The 16,393-nt window shown below is 37.6% G+C and overlaps 1 protein-coding gene across 2 annotated transcripts; it reads left to right on the top strand.

The window, feature by feature from the left end:
- Positions 1-2,916: 2,916 nt before the first annotated feature.
- Positions 2,917-5,081, top strand: LOC116265446 (uncharacterized). 2 transcript variants are annotated; one of them, XM_031646039.2, is made up of 3 exons: positions 2,946-3,266; positions 4,384-4,523; positions 4,873-5,081. In XM_031646039.2, the coding sequence occupies exons 1-2, from the start codon at positions 3,153-3,155 to the stop codon at positions 4,501-4,503; spliced, it is 234 nt and encodes a 77-aa protein (XP_031501899.1). In that variant the 5' UTR covers positions 2,946-3,152; the 3' UTR covers positions 4,504-4,523; positions 4,873-5,081. The 2 variants fall into 2 exon arrangements, with proteins under 2 accessions (XP_031501898.1, XP_031501899.1); XM_031646038.2 differs by lacking the exon at positions 4,873-5,081 and having other exon boundaries at positions 2,917-3,272; positions 4,384-4,792.
- Positions 5,082-16,393: the final 11,312 nt, after the last annotated feature.

Genomic DNA, 16,393 nt, shown 5'->3' with positions numbered 1-16,393 from the left:
TCATGACAAAAAGATGTTTGTGGGTATGATAAATGAAAACCCTCAATGACTTCATTCATTTATTAGGATGAAAACCGGTTGTTCAAAAGCTTGTTACATGCACTAAATGCAATAATAATTCCTACAAAGTTGAGTTGAGCTGGTCAAGATTGTTGTATATCATACATTTGCATCAATTTGCACTTGTTGCTTTTGATAGTTGCTTGATTTTAGTTTTATGTAGTGTTGCTTGAGGACTAACAACATCTAAGCATGAGGGAGTATGGTGATGCATGAAATGTATAATTTTTTTGAGCTTACAAATTACACATTCATCCATGGACTTAGTGCTTGAAACCCGTGTTTAGGTGGTTTTCGGTGTCACAATGACAATAAGTTGCATTGAAACAAGAGTTGAAATAATCAAATTATGCATGTTTTTATGATTTGGATATTTTTTGTGGGGAATTTGGATACTGACCTACCATATTAAGACATGATTCACATTCCAAAACCATGAACCATGTAAGTTTTATGGAAAGATGTTCCAAGATTGCCCCTAAAATTGGTGCCAAGCTTGTTTGAGCAGCTTCAATCTATGTTTTGAGTGTGTGTGGATTTTATTAAAAGGTTCTCGTCGACTCCTAAGGTTAAAATCTATGAGAAACAAAAGGGGAGGTCACTCAAGGGTGTTGAAGTTGCTGCCATGTGTTGATCTTCCCAATGTCCATCTTCATGTTGATGCTTGATAGCAAGATTTGATATGTGTTTGAAATCTTTTCTCCCTTTCTCACTTTCTCATATTCCAATTCTATATTTCTTGTGTCTATTCATTACTTGGCTTGCTAGTTGTGAAAGGTAGCAACAAAGCGTTAGCTTATTTTCCAAGGTTTCATGTTTGTGGACTGGTTATCGAAGGATTGTGGTGTTTGTCACTTGTTCAACATTTGGTTGGGTCTTTTGTTTTTCCTTGGGTTCTTCTCTCCACGTCCCCAGTTCCAATGGTTAAGTGTTGTTCCTGGGAAACCAACCAACGAGGTGACTGATGTTGAGGGCGGCAAATCAAAACCTTTGACCAACGAGGTGACTGTTGTTCCGAGTAATCAGTAGAGTCCTTTTTAATGTTTATGATTCATTTGAATGGTTTTATTAATTTTGACATTATGTGTCAATAAATCTTTATCTAGGCCATCTTCGGCATGTTCTTCACATGAGAAAAGCAAGGAAATTCGTGATTCCCTTGCTGGGGTAACTGAGACATCATTGAATTTTATGGTGTTAAATTGTTGAAATTGGCAAGGTGTAGCCAAGTGTAGTATGCATTTCATTACATTTTTTCCTATTTCTTCCTTTTTTTTATTAGAGAAGCTTTAAATCATGTTTTGGGTTCTAATCCTATGATGTTTCATCCAACACGTTGAAACTAACTGAAACTCATCTTGATCCATGATTTTCATATAAAATTAGGGGTTAAGGAGTGTTGTGTGTTTCTGGTTGAAACCCTTCATTGCCAGCTAGTCTTGCATTTAGTTTCATGTTGAGTTACGTATCCAGCTTCATGAAGGCGTCTCTAATCTCCAGGGGTGTTGATCAACATGTTCGTGATGATTTTCATGAACAAAATCCCATAGAATGTGGCCAGATCTTAGAAAAATATGCATATATTAGCTAGGGTCTCATATTTTATTGCATATAATTCATAGGTGTGGTGCATAGTTTCTTTCATGGAATATTTTCAGTGGTGGATGAGTCTGTAATGTAACTTGGCATCCATGGCATCCTTCTCAAGAGAATGGCATGCTTTCTAAATTAGGCAATGTTTTTAGGACAAGTTTGACCATGAAAGGTCGACACATGATCCCATTTTGTGAATTTAGGTTCTAAATTCATTTTTTATGCGTTAATATATCATATATTCGTAATCTTGAATTCAAGAATTGCCCTTACCTAATTCACACAATTTGGCTGCTATTTCATGTATTTTAGCTATATTTAGGCTGCAAATTTAATCCATATGTGTCCAATTGGGACATATGGGGAACAATTTATTAATTAGGATACATTATCTCGGACATATTGATCCCAAGTTTCTTGGAAGGGGAACCTTAAAAATTCATGCTTCAGTCATTGGGAGTGGAGAAAATGGCTATTGTAACTAAACCTTAGTAGTTAAATATTGTAACTAATAAGGTAATTTTGAGATACCACTTGGAAAATCGAATTTGGAATGGATGAAAAAAATGGTTTTTACACATAATCTCGAGTTCTCCAGTTAGAAATGAAGTATTGACACATGATTTGACCTCATTTACATTTTATAACAGTTTCCCTTAAGTTGCTATAATTTGTGTAAAATAGTCATTACATGTATTGACAAGGGTATTTAGGAAAAATGTCAAAATATGTCAATTTGAGGTTAAACCAAGGTGGTTTGCACATGTAGAAATAGGCATTAAACCTAGATTGGCCTCTTGGATTTGTACAATTAACCATTTATTTGCAAATTGTGAATTTCTTTGTCCAAATAGGGATTTCTGGTGAGGACCCTCACTCACTCTCTCTCTCTCCCTCCCCGCCTCCAATCCCATCCGGTGAATTTTACTTAGTGTGACTCATGGAATGCCAATTTTTAGATTAAAGAAAGTTAAGAAACTAAAACACTTGGGGTGTGCTTTTTTTGGCTGCAATCCATGGAAGTTGTTTCTTTTTGTTTGAAGCTTATCAAAACTTTTTCCTGACATCCCACTTCCAAAATCTTCAAACAGGTGCCCAATCGAGAAGTTGGAAAACTTTATCACTCCCACTGGAGGTGGATACACGTTTGTGGAATTTCAATTCTACACCCGAACCTAGTGTTTGTGTTTGGTTTTTGATATTATAATTTCTAAACACGATATCTCGAAAGTACATTTTGGGACAATTCTGTTGGCTCATTCAAAAATGTGCCTTCACTGAAAAAACTAGCGACAATTTTGAGGGTTTGGGCTTCCACAAGGTTCGAGACAATTTGCGAGACAGAAGCAAATTGTCAAATGCCATTTTTCAATTATTGCATTTTGATTGCAGTTTTGGACATTTATGTAGAAGAAGCTTCCGCTAGCTGTTGGTCCCCAAATACATAACCTGTGGTTGCTGGTTACGGGGGTGCGCGGGAGCAAAGGAAAAGGTTGAGGATGGACCCGAAGACGGACAGGCTGGTGAGGAGGTTGACGATGGTTGGAACTGCGACGGCTACTTATTTCCTTCTTACCGCCGACTATGGCCCTTATCCGAACGCCCTCGACCCTGTACTGGTGCCTTCTGTGTTCTTTTTATTGGAATTGTTCAGAGTGTGCATTTGAATCTGCCTCTTGGCTTCCTCACTTGGCACAAATTGTTTCATTTTCTGATGGATGTTTTGAATTGCCTTGTATTCTTCATTGTCAACTCGTTTAATTTGAAAACTGAGGAAGCTACGCACGAATTTTCCTGGTCTGTGCTCGATGGTCATGGCGGAGACTTGGCCACTTGAACAGGCTTCAGATGATTGATGGTAAAAGACTTACTTTTCCATCTATAGGACGCGACTAGCAACTCGAAGAAATAAGCATCCGGGTCCCTTGGCCTTGTTCATGGTCGACCTTCGCTCCCCAGTCTTTCTGGCAATCCGCAAAGACTTGGTCTGACAGGAGATCAGCAACTCTTTCCCCCATGACCTGATTGTTTCAATTACCGAGTCGGCCTCTTTTCGTGCATCCCTGTCTTTGCATCTATCGCTAAAACTGGTAGTTCCCTTTCCATTGAATCATATCTGGAAATTGGTGGTAGTTATTGTTGCGAAGTTTAACTAGAAGCAGTTGTTTTGGAATTGGCTACTTTTTTCCATGCAGTTGTGTTTCTATCGTTTATGTATGTAAATATTGAAGATGGACACTAACTCTGCATGATAAAATCAAGACCGTATGTCATTGATAGCATGTACTATCCAACTAAGTGTCATTTGAACCCGTAATTGGTCCGAGCCTAGTAGCTTGAATCTGTCTGCCAGTTCCCAGTTGGATTGACTGAGCTGATTATTTATATTGCTTCATTGCTATTGGACTTGGCTATCTGCATATTCGTCAAACTGAGGCACACTTAATGCTGTCTGATAGTTGCTGGAGTGCTTTTGTTGTCCAATGTTGGTTATGTTAGGCTGCATTGAGAAGGTGACTTGTTGGTATGAATTCTTAGTCTATACTTACTTTGAAGTAATTGGCAGCATCGTCTCCGTCTGTATCCGTTCACTGGTGGCCGAATTTGATTATTCTGTTTATTGACTATTTTTCTGCAATGTCTAGGCTCTAGACAGGCATCCGTTTATCATGAATAGCATTTCCAGTGCAATTACGAGATTGCCTAAGTGAAACTTTTGATGCATTGTAGATCAAGGATGTGATACAGTCTGCTCAACATTCTGTAAAGAAGCTTATTTTTAAGACAGGAGAGGAACCTCACAATGAAGACAGTGAGCCCAATTCTGGGCATGGGAAAGGTCGGGCATAGTTCTACTGACTAATATGCTGGTGAGTAGGATTCTTAGTCTCAGAATGAGGTGCTAGGATACATGTTCACTCCAAACATTTTTGTTCACGAGCTAGATATCTTATCCTTTTCAGTATGACCTATGATTAGGATTGATGTTATGAATTATTTTAGCTGATCAACCTTGAGTTGCCTATTCAGTTTTATCACTTTATGCATACCCTCTGAGCATATTTGTTCGTACTAGAAAAGCTGTACCCTGTTAGTATATACTATGGCAATCATTTGAATAGTTTTATTTTCTTCTCCATCCCTGCAATCACCATTATTCTCTTCAATTATGATACTTATCACCATCATCATCATGGTCATTTCCCTCTTGTTGGACAGCTAATATTGAGGACCCCTGATTTCTGATTGTTTGTGAGATAGCAAGCACTAGAGACGAAGCATACAGCCTCTAGAGGACATCACCTTGACGACTGCTAGTTAGATTCAGTCTCCTCGATGTCTACTTGGCCTTTTTAAATTTCTTTTCCATTTCAATCTATCGGAATGTGTTCTTGCATATCTCTTTAACATTAAAAAATGTAAAAATGCTACAGGAGCAAATTGAAAGCGTTGTTTTCCTTTTTCAGCAAAGCAACAACTCAGTGTTCATATATCTAGCCAGTGAAAGGAAGGACCAGCAGTTCTTGTTAACCATTAGATGCTAGTTGTGCTGCCGTTTAACATATTGCCAGTGGCATATATGTGTGGCTAATAAACAGGCATGGAAAAAACCTGAAATTCATGAGGTTAATTATATTACAGAAATTTAGTTCTTGAACAATTAGGTGCTAATTTGTAACTTATTTAAAATAATTAGACGTATGACATATTGCCAATTAAGGCATGTGCGTGGCTAAAAAGCAGGTGCAGAAAGAACCTAAAGTTGATGAGCTTCATTATAACATAAAAGAAGCATGGTTTTTGCACCAAACTGAACCTGCTTTGGATTTCATAACACCGTTTGAATGGAGAGAGTTCCTCTACTGTTCAAATTCCTGTAGATCATGGACGAAATGTTTTATTATGTAGCTGAATGGTTTTCTGAATATCAATTTTTGGTTTAATTGTCAACAATCTGACAAATTAGTACCTTCTTCTTAGCTGCCATCGCATTATCTAGCACATACCTTGTCAGATGTCGTAAAAAGATGCTGATGATGCAAAACCTGGAACCGCCTTATGGTGTTCACTGTCATGCTATATGCTTGAAAATGCGAAGTCAGCAACGTTGAAGTGATTCTAAACACCAGGCAGCCGTTGGATGGCAGATTTCCTTCTGTCAAACAAGTGACAAAAATTGTTCAAGCTCATCATTATCTGCCGATTCAATCTAACCATTTTCCCTTGCAACTTGGACATCGCAAATGCATCTTCACTGATGTTCATGGCAATGCTTGTGTGGAAGGCTTTGGTGGAAAGGTAACAGTTAAGGGTCTATTCTAAGGCTAAAGTTAAACTACTAGAAGCAAGGAGCTTGTCACAAAGGTTGTGATAGGTGAAGCGTGAAGGACAAAGACGGAGTTGCAAATGAGAAATAAAAGCTAAAGGTAAGCTACTAGAAGCATGGAACTTGTCACAAAGTTCTGATCGGTGAAGCGTGAAGGACAAAAACGGATTTGTAAATGAGAAGTAAAAGCTTTCAATATTGATATGAATCAATTAAGAATACAAAATACTTCATGGGAATGAGAAAAGAAAATGTTTATGAGTAAGCGGGAAGATGCACCTACGGCATGAATAAGGGGCCAGACACCCCTTCTTCCCCTTGTCTCCCATGGCACAAGGTTGTATTGATACCTGGTGTGGGCCCAATGTGGGTTGGTTAAATGCCTATAGAAATTGAACTATGGATGGGACCCTAACTCTGACCCACCTAACTGCCTGACCAGCTACACTAAGTCCGACTAAGCCTTTCCCAAAGCATTGTAGCGTCTCTACTCTCCGAAGAACTTCTTGTCTTCAACGACCACCAATTCCTTGGCATATCTATTACAAATGAGGACAACCGATAGTCTTTCCCTTTCTTTCTTTGTTCTAGTAACGGCTGCAAGCTAACAGCTCTCACATTTGTTTTTTATTTTTTCATTGTAAAATAGATTGGTTTTCTTTCTTGATATTCTTGCTTTTGACATAGCTTACTTTATGCGATTCTATTTTTCATCGTAGCGTACCATTGTCAAGTATTCCATTATAAGAAAGTCGTAATGCTTTGAAATTTTTACCTTCTTATTTAATTTGTGATTGTTTATATGTTCTCCTGATTGATTTCAAGTGATTTTCTATTGTATAGTGTGTTAGGTAACAGTTTAGTAACTGTTTATAAGCTATGAACAATGATCAACACGAGTTGAATATGCTCTTTTATATTTTTGTTGCATATTAGTTGTTGTTTTTCTTTTTTGACATTATTTTATAAATATTATATACTTTATAATTTTGGTCATGAAGCTTAAGCTTCGCCTCGCTTCATGTCCCTTTGCGTAGCTTCATAGGCTCAATGCTTCGCTTCGCCTGATCGCATCTAACAACATTGATTAGTCCACGAGATTCAACTGCTGGTTCAACGCCTCTCATTTTGACGTCCAATCTCTTAAGAGGTAATAATGGTATGATTCAGTCAGGGATAGCATGGAGTAGGATGTGGTAAGGATGAAAGCATCTCAGCCAGAAAACAGTACTATAAAACTGCCTTGACACTTGACCAACTTAAAATGGGGAGGAAACTACACTTTCTCAATATTGCTATTTGTACAAAACCAATAACTAAAGAAGAAGGAAAAACTAGGCAGATTGGACTGCCTACTCGTTCAAGGTTGGACCGCTAATGCATGGAGCAACCACAGCAAGGATTGAGTTAACCCCTCTTTTGCCTAAATGCTTAAGTATTATCACAAAACATGAGTTGCATTCAAGAAAGGGAAACAAATATGACTTGGCTTTGAGAGAAAGAGATAGTTTTTGAAAGAATCATGCATGTGAACTTAGTTTTGAAGAAAACCCAAATTGGACCTTTAAGGTTTTAAAGGACCCTCTCATCATGAGGTGCATGCATGATGCATGTTAAGTTTACATGACGCATGATTTTGAACATTGAAGAATATTCGGAAAATCAAGTTCGAAATATGCTTTGAAGATAGACTTTGAAAGAAGCTTTTTGAAGAACTTAGAAAGCATGAATGCTTTTCCAAACGGACATTCTAAAAGTCATTAAGGAGGCCTACATCTTCTCTACACATGGATTGTGACCCAGGATGTAGGTATAATTTCCATTCCTTAAGCTCTAGAAGAAGTTTGTGTGTCTTCATGCATCCAAATGTGAAAAATCAAAGATAGTGTGGTGCGAATGCGTGAACAAACAAGGACATGCTAAATACGAAAGTAAAGTACATATGCTAAATGCTAAAGTAAGAAGGTGAAAATCTCCATTATTTTTTTGTTTTTTCATGGTATATTACAAAAGGAAATAAAATGAGAAAAATAAATAAAATAAAGGCTGCGCAAGGAAGCAAACTGAGGTTAGCTTTTTCGTAAATATGCATGTGGTTCTAGATATAGACTGAATGGCATTGGGTTGCCATGAGTGGGTATCTCGCATTGGCACATGCATTCCCTCAATGCAGAACTTGAAACTAGATGAATGCATGATGCAAAGAATAAATTATATTAGTCCCCTAAAACAGCTTCTGGTATCTAGTTGAAATAGATAGACCAATGATTTCGACATAAGAATTGGTGGACATCATCTTGAAACGTCAAAGGAACTAACTCAATTGATGGAGACAAAAGATCATTAGTAGATCTAACGATATGATATTGAGAAATTATGATGGTTTAAGAATGAGCTGGAGGATTAATCCCACCACCAGAACGAGAGTTGAAGCACCCCCTTTCCCTGCATTTGGATCCATTTTGATAGATGAGATAGTTGAGTGAAAAACAAGAGGAAAAAGATGATAGACATTTTTATTATCTAATTGTAGTTCACACCTTCTCTTTGTTTTGTTTTTCTCAACAATCCATCACGATAAGTTTGACGACTCTTATGAATAAGCTGGGTGACTTTCGATAGTGAAAGTACCTTTCAATGAACACAGAGACAAACACATATATATTGGAGTATGTATTCCATTGTACAAATGCAAAACCAACATGCTGAAAATTTTGATATGTTCCATCTACGCATAGATGTCTCCTGAATGAATTTTTTCCAATTGAGATACTTCAAAGTAGTCTTTGCCATCCGCTAGTGTGCAGAGTAGTTGGGATGCTTCAATCTTTTGTTGAATAGGAACATTCACTAGACAAACCATTAGGGGTGGAGACAGGTGTAGATTCTGCATGGGCAATTGTTCGTACATACCAACAAAAAATGTTTATTTTCATATTAATACTTCAAAATAATTTTTCTCGTTTACATGTTTTCATTCTCTAAAAATTTAAAATTTTATAACTAGCTTAGTCAAAATTTCCGGCACCACCCCTTTCAGCCAGCCTGTGTAGTCTCCAACTCGTCTCTCTTCCAGCCAGCCTGCAAGGGATGTTGACATTCCGCCACTGGAATGCAGGGAGGTAAATGGCAAAAATAGACTTTAATTTCAAAGGCATCTTACGAAAAGATTTGTAGGCTGTTTCAATACTCAGCCATTACGATAGTTGTAGGTGGAACATGTCACGACCCAAGTTTTTGACAACATTTTTTTTTTGTATAATAGCGGAAGTGACATTGAGTCATGACCAAAACCAAATCAAATACATTCTATTAAAAGATATTCTGATTTATGTCAACCATAAAACATTTGGACCCAAACAACTAAAATAACCACAATGCCCAAAACCAACGCAGTGTCCAGATTGTCATTGCCCGTCCATCACAAGCCTGAGGATGTCACTCTATGAGCCAAAATCTCTCAAGAACTACTTGTAGAGATAGAAAGAAGGGTCAGAATTGCTCTGAGTATGGAAAAATCCAGTTGTGTATGGACATGGCCCAACAAAGTACTAATTGGCCTCGTCACAAAAATTCATAATTCATATGGAAACTTTATGGTCAACAACCATAAGTCAACAAATCTTAATACACATTATAATTACGTCTCATTATAAAAAACGATGTGTGCACAACCTCAAAATATTCGTAGACTTCCAATCGTAGCCTATCATTACAATGGGTATGGTCATCGTGCTAAGCAATAACAGAAATCCCCGTGGGCACAAATCACAAGTACACAAAACATATCTTCACCAGGTGATCCAACAGATCGAGGGTAATCTACAGTGAAGCGTCCTGAGATATCATAGATCGCCGCTGCAGCAGCAAGGCCCCTCTAGGCACCCGAGTTGAGGGACCAGGAGACGCCTCGCTCTCCAACAAAAACAGCAAAGTCCCGAGCCCTTGTGCCGCCCAATACCATGTGGGCCCTCCAGTGCAAATAGAGGAGTGTGCGACAACAGTGAGCTCACGCGCACCACTACCTCCAGGAACGAAACCAAATACTGGGCAAAACACAAGCTCGCACTCGTATATACCAATGCACAGTTCACGTTTCATCTACGAAATTCGAATGTGATGGTTTATCATCACTAGACATCGTCTATTACCTCTCACAGAAACCACCCTCAGGCTGGATTTCCCAAACACAAGCAATAAGCCATTTTCTAACATAATTTAATGGCAGCAAGACAAAGTCGAATAGACATGCAACAATCCAAAGCATATCACGTTCAGAAATGTCAAATAATAATATTGTAATCATCGTATAGAAAAAAGAGATTTCAGAACCCTTTTTTTGAAATGTTAAATAAAACCAAGGGTACCACATAGCAATAATGCATAACATTTCATTTTTCCACTGAAATTGCAAACAATTATATGAAAACCCCCTTTTTGACAATTTGAGAAACTGAGGAGGTACTATTTCGAAATCTCGTATGAAATCTCCGGTTTTTACTGAAAATAACTTTCGCAAGCCTCTTCTGAAAAAGTTTGTAGCAAAAATGTTGTGGCATGGATTTCTAAAAATTATAACAGCTTTTCTGAGAATTTTGCTAATAAGGTGGACTATTTTTTAAAATTTCCAAATCTGATATAAAATCGGTCGGCCCAAGATTTTCCTCATTTCCTCGCCTGATTTTCTCTCTCTTCTCGGGTGCTCCTTCCTCGTCTTCTGGTTTCGACCGATGGTGGAGCTTACGTCGTCTTCAACAACCCAAAACCAGAGAAAACGGGACCAGAGGGAGAGATCGTCTTCCTCCCGCAAGCTCTGAACGCTCGGTTTCCATATCGCCGCCCACCGGACGACGCATTTAGCCGCCGCCTATTTGCATCCCAAAATTTTATTGGTTTTGGAGTGTTTCAAAAAAATTAAATTTTGTTTTGAAATAAGAAAGAAAACGGACTCGCCCGTCGGTACAAGGATTGACCGTTCCCGGTGCCTTTACCAGGGGTAATCGATCCAAGGGCTATGTTCATCATTGATGCATTTCATTTTAACTTAAACATCCTTTTGATTCTATATGAAGTGTAGAAAATATTGAAAGTTTGATGTTTCAAATTTTTGAAAAGACTCTTGAAGGGTTGCTTGAAAATGTGAAATGTTTTGAGGAAAAAGTGGAATTAGTAAGTATCATTTGAAAAGCTTGTGAAATCATCTTGAAATCACTTTAGTGTTCTCTTAAAACTTTAAGTAGGTTTGAGATTTTGCACTAATTCGATTACCACCTAGTTAGAGCTCCATCCCATCTTGCTTAAGTTCTTTTGGAGAGATGTTTGTGATCATAAGTGAAATAAAGAGGGTGAGAATGCATGAATGCATTTATCCTATATGAATGTAAAACATTCCTACCACAACATTCATCTAAAGTCATTCCTACCACAACAAACATCTAAGGTTTTTCTTGTTGTATATAAGAAGAGAAAATTTTTGAAAGGGGATTGAGATTGTAGACCATCAAGAATGACTCCAATGTTGAGACATTACTTGGTTTGTGGTCTTAATGAAGTTGGTAGATAAAAATATCATGAGAGGAAAATGTTAAAAAGAATACAAGAGATAAAATACTCTTACGAAAAGAAAGAGAAAGAGATAGAGAAAGACATGCGTACATTTGTACATACCATCACATATACACATATATGAAAGCTTACGATAGAAAGATGTATTGATTTGAAGAGAAAGAGAAATTTTAGAGAAAAAGAAAAATATCATACGTATATATGGGTTTGATATATTTTATAAGAGAATATATTTGTTTTGAAAAGAGAAATAAATATTTGAAAGAGAGGAAATGGAGCACATGTACATACGTATTCATGCACATATAAAAATTTATAAAATAGAAAGTGAAAGCATAGAGAGAGAAAGATGCGGGGTCATCATGTTGGCATAAATGTATATAACATGTGTATACGTCCATACCTTCACAATATTAGAAATCAAGGAATAACTTAAAATTACCAACTTCAAGTTTAATGTGGGCCGGATGTTAGCTTGGACTCATACAAGAGTCTAAGCTAAGTCCCTAGGGCCATGTTAGAAGGTTCCTTTTGAAAATGTTTTGGAAAATAAGCATAGAATGTTATTATTTAGTTTGTTGTAAGGGATATATTTTTTCCACCGTTGGGTATGGAAGAAAACAAGCAACATAACGAGACACTCGTCAGGGTTTCTAATGGGATGATAAAAAAGGAAACTAGCACAAAATGACATGCAAATGCATATTAACATTTACATTTTCGTGAGGGTTTATCCCGGGTTGGACAAGTCCCAATCTCAAAAATTAATATGAAAATAAAGAGTCCCCAAACCACACTCTCATTCCCACCATACATTCACATATAAGTAGAAAACCAAGCAACTATGCGTGAAAAATATATAGACAACATTCAAAGAAGAAAAAAGAGAAAGAGGATGACGGAAAGTGCAAGGTTTAATTAGGAGGGAGGACATGATGTAACTATGAAATGATATGTCACATCATCTTCTCTTGTTCCCGTTGCACTTGAGTATAGCCTCTTGACTCTAAAATAGAGATTGAGAGTTATCTCGACCATGGGGAAATAAGGAATAGAGAAAAATAAGAGGAAGCAAAAGAACAACAAGAATGTATTAATGAAAAGAAAGAACATGATTAAAATGAAAGATCATCTCATCTTTCCATGCCCGCGGTGCACTTGAGCATAGCCTCTCGTCTCTAAAAAGAGATTGAGTGCTACCTCCTTTAGCCATAGGGAGATGAAGAGAAAATATAGAAAGAAAAATAATGTCATATTTAATAAAAGAGAAAGTATGATTCAATCATGAAATGAAAGATCATCTCATCCTTTCATGCTCTCAATGCACTTGAGCATAGTCTCTTGTCTTTAAAAAGAGACTGAGTACTATCTCATTTGGCCATGGGGAGAGGAGGAAGAGAGAAAAGAAAATAACAAGAACAATGCTATATTGAAGAAAGGAAATAACAATAACAACAAGAATATATTCATGAAGGGAAAGAACAACAACAAGAATACTTGAAAGAGCATGATTTAATCATAAAATAAAATATCATCTCATCTTCTCAAGCTCCCAGTGCACTTGAGCATAGCCTCTTGTCTCTAAAAAAATGTTGAGTGCTATCTCCTTTGGCCATGGGGAGATGAAGATGAGAAGAGAAAATGAAAACAATCAACTAGACTATGTTCAAGAAAAAGGAATAGCATAATAATAACAACATATTAATGAAAAATAACAACAACAAGAATACTTAAAAAAACATGATTTAATCATAAAATAAAATATCATCTCATCTTCTCATGCTCTCGGTGCACTTGAGCATAGCCTCTTGTCTCTAAAAAGAGGTTGAGTGCTATCTCCTTTGGCCATGTGGGAGATGAAGATGGAAAAAAAAAAAAAAAAAAAATGAAAAGGATGATGATTACATACCTCTAATGAAAAATGACTTAAGGAAGATATAAACACCTTCACTTGAAATGCCTTTTGAGTGAAGCTCCAAGAGGGTTGTAGCTTGCTCCAAGTTGGAGAGGAAAATAGAGAGAGGAAGAGGGAGAGAGAGAGAGCTCAAGAGAAACTCTAAGTCTTCAAGTGAGAATACACTAGAGTTTCTCCCAAGGGCCAATCTTGCCTAAGAGGGGGGGAAAATGAGGGGTATTTATAGAAGATTTTGGAGCCAAAACCCTAAATTTGAATTTTTTGACTTAAAAAGACTAAAATCACCCTCTAAAAGGAGATTTTTTTTCTCAGAAGGAAGAGCAAATGGGTCTTGTCCACCCAAAAAGACTAAAATTACCCTCTAAAAAGAGGTTTTTTGGTCAAAAGGAAGGACAAATGGGTCTTGTCTACCCAAAAAGACTAAAATTACCCTCTAAAAGAAGGTTTTTTTATCAAAAGAAAGGGCAAATGAGTCTTGTCCACCCAAAAAAGACTAAAATCACCCTCTAAAAGGAGATTTTTTATCAAAACGAAGGGCAAATTGGTTTTGTCCACCCAAAAAGACTAAAATCACCCTCTAAAAGGAGATTTTTTGGTCAAAAGGAAGGGCAAATGAGTCTTGTCCACCCAAAAAGACTAAAATCACCCTCTAAAAGGAGATTTTTTATCAAAAAGAAGGGCAAATTGATCTTGTCCACCCAAAAAGACTAAAATCACCCTTTAAAAGGAGATTTTTTTGTCAAAGGAGGGGCAAATGAGTCTTGTCCACTCGAAAAGACTAAAATCACCCTCTAAAATGAGATTTTTTTGTCAAAAGAAAAGACAAATTGGTCTTGTCCACCCAAAAAGACTAAAACTACCCTCTAAAAAAGATTTTTTGGTCAAAAGGAAGGGCAAATGAGTCTTAAATGATCGATTTGGATATGAACTTGGGTTTTGGATCTAATTTGGATATGGAAGTTGTATTTTGGATTTAATTTGGATCTAAATGTGAGTTTCGTGCTTGGATAAAACATCATAATCTTTTAGAACAAAATTTGGGGTGATTACAGATGCCCCTCTTTGTTAATAAGCCGTTGTTAGCCGTGCTTAGTGACAAAGATAAACGCCACAAATTTTTCAAACAAGACATTTTCATAGAGATGTTTCAAGCTTTACCCCTTACCTGAATGGGTTGTTTGAGCTTAAATTACATGTTTAACCCCTTACCTGCATGGGTTTGCCGATTTTAAATTCAGGTTTAACGCCCCTGAATGGGTTGCCTTGACTTGCATCACAGGTTGAACTCTTTAACTGTGCGCATTGCTTTGGCTTGTAGCACAGGTTTAACCCTTTTGCCTGCATGGGTTGCTTTGGCTAGCATTGCAGGTTTAACCTCTTGCCTGCATGGGTTGCCCTCATATTGCAGGTTTAACCCTTTACTTGCACGGGTTGCTCTCAAGCCCTGAGCGATAATAATAATAATAATAAAAAATGCTCCCGTGAAATTGTCATGTTTTACGACTGGGAAGAATCAAGATAGAATAATCTACGTAGAAACACAATCATTTGACATTGATTGGAAAATGAATACAAGAGAACTAGACATAAAATTTCTTGATGTGAAGGGCATTAACAGGATCGGCAAGTTCCACCCCATCAGCATCAATTAGTCGGTATGAATTGTGGGGCAAAGCTTCCTTAATGATATATGGGCCTTCCCAATTTGGTGCCCACTTGCCTCGTGGTCGTCCTCTAAGATACACTGCAGATCGTAGGACCGAATCATTCACTTTGAACTGTCTCTCGATAACTGACTTGGCAAATTGTCTGGCTACCCTTTGGCGATAAGCTTAAGCATGTTCAGCCGCTTTTAGCCTCTTTTCATCTAGCAAATCGAGTTGCATTAGCCTTTTCTGCTGATATTGAGTAAGAAGGAGCTCTATGAGAGAAGTGAACTTCAAAGCAGGTTTCAACACATGTAATGGTAGAACCACTTCTGTTTCATAGACTAGATCTGTTGGAGTGGCATTTGTTGGAGTTCTCATAGTGGTGCGATATGCCCATAGAGCGTTATGCATCTTTTCATGTCAATCTCTTCCAGTTTCTACTGTTCGTTCTAATATGTAGATCAGGACCTTGTTTGTAGCCTCTGCTTGTCCATTGCCTTGGGTTAATAAGGAGCTGAAAAATGGTGCGTGATGTGGTACCTACTGCACAATTGCCTCATCTTTTCATTCTTGAAATGAGTTCCGTTGTCAGATACTATATCATGAGGGACTTCAAATCTGCAAAGAAGATTTTTGTGAATGAATGACACTACATGACGTCCTTCCATTGTTCTGAGTGTGACGACTTCTACTCACTTGGTAAAATAATCCATTGCAGCAAGAAAATACTTATGGCCGTTAGAAGCTGCAGGGGATATCGGTCCGACTACGTCAAAGACCCACATTGAAAATGGCCAAGGAAATGTCACAGAATGCAAGTGAGGCTGGGGCATGTATCACTGGAGCATGCAGTTGGTATTCTTTGCATCTTTTGACAAATTGGTGACAATCTTTTTGCATGGTAGGCCAATAATACCCTGCTCGAATTATTTGTTTGGTAAGGGTTTGGTAACCAATATGGCCCCCACAATCTCTTCGATGTGATTCTTCGATTACTTCCTTTTCCTCATCTTCATCAAGGCACCGAGAGTATTTAGTGCTAAATCCACGCCTGTATAATACCCCTGCTAGGATAAAGTACCTCGCCGACATACGTTGTATTGCTTTTTGTTCATTTTTAGGCATTTCAACCGGGAATTCTCCGCTTTCAATGTACCTTTTGATGTCATGGTACCAAGGCGTATTCCCCCCTTGGATATGATGAACATGCACCATCGTTTCAAAAGCAGGGTGTTCTAATCTTCCAATCTCGAAAGAATAGATTGCTTCATTGGTTTGAAAAGT

Source organism: Nymphaea colorata, chromosome 12, assembly GCF_008831285.2.
Source record: "Nymphaea colorata isolate Beijing-Zhang1983 chromosome 12, ASM883128v2, whole genome shotgun sequence".
Taxonomy (NCBI): Eukaryota; Viridiplantae; Streptophyta; class Magnoliopsida; order Nymphaeales; family Nymphaeaceae; genus Nymphaea; species Nymphaea colorata.
This window is presented reverse-complemented; position numbering and strand designations above follow the sequence as displayed.

What these genes read in the sequence shown, in the direction of transcription:
- LOC116265446 (XM_031646038.2), top strand. Translation starts at nt 3,153, where the DNA reads ATGGACCCGAAGACGGACAGGCTGGTGAGGAGGTTGACGATGGTTGGA. An exon ending in ACGCCCTCGACCCTGTACTG is followed by an intron (nt 3,273 to 4,383) that starts GTGCCTTCTGTG and finishes GATGCATTGTAG; the next exon opens with ATCAAGGATGTGATACAGTC.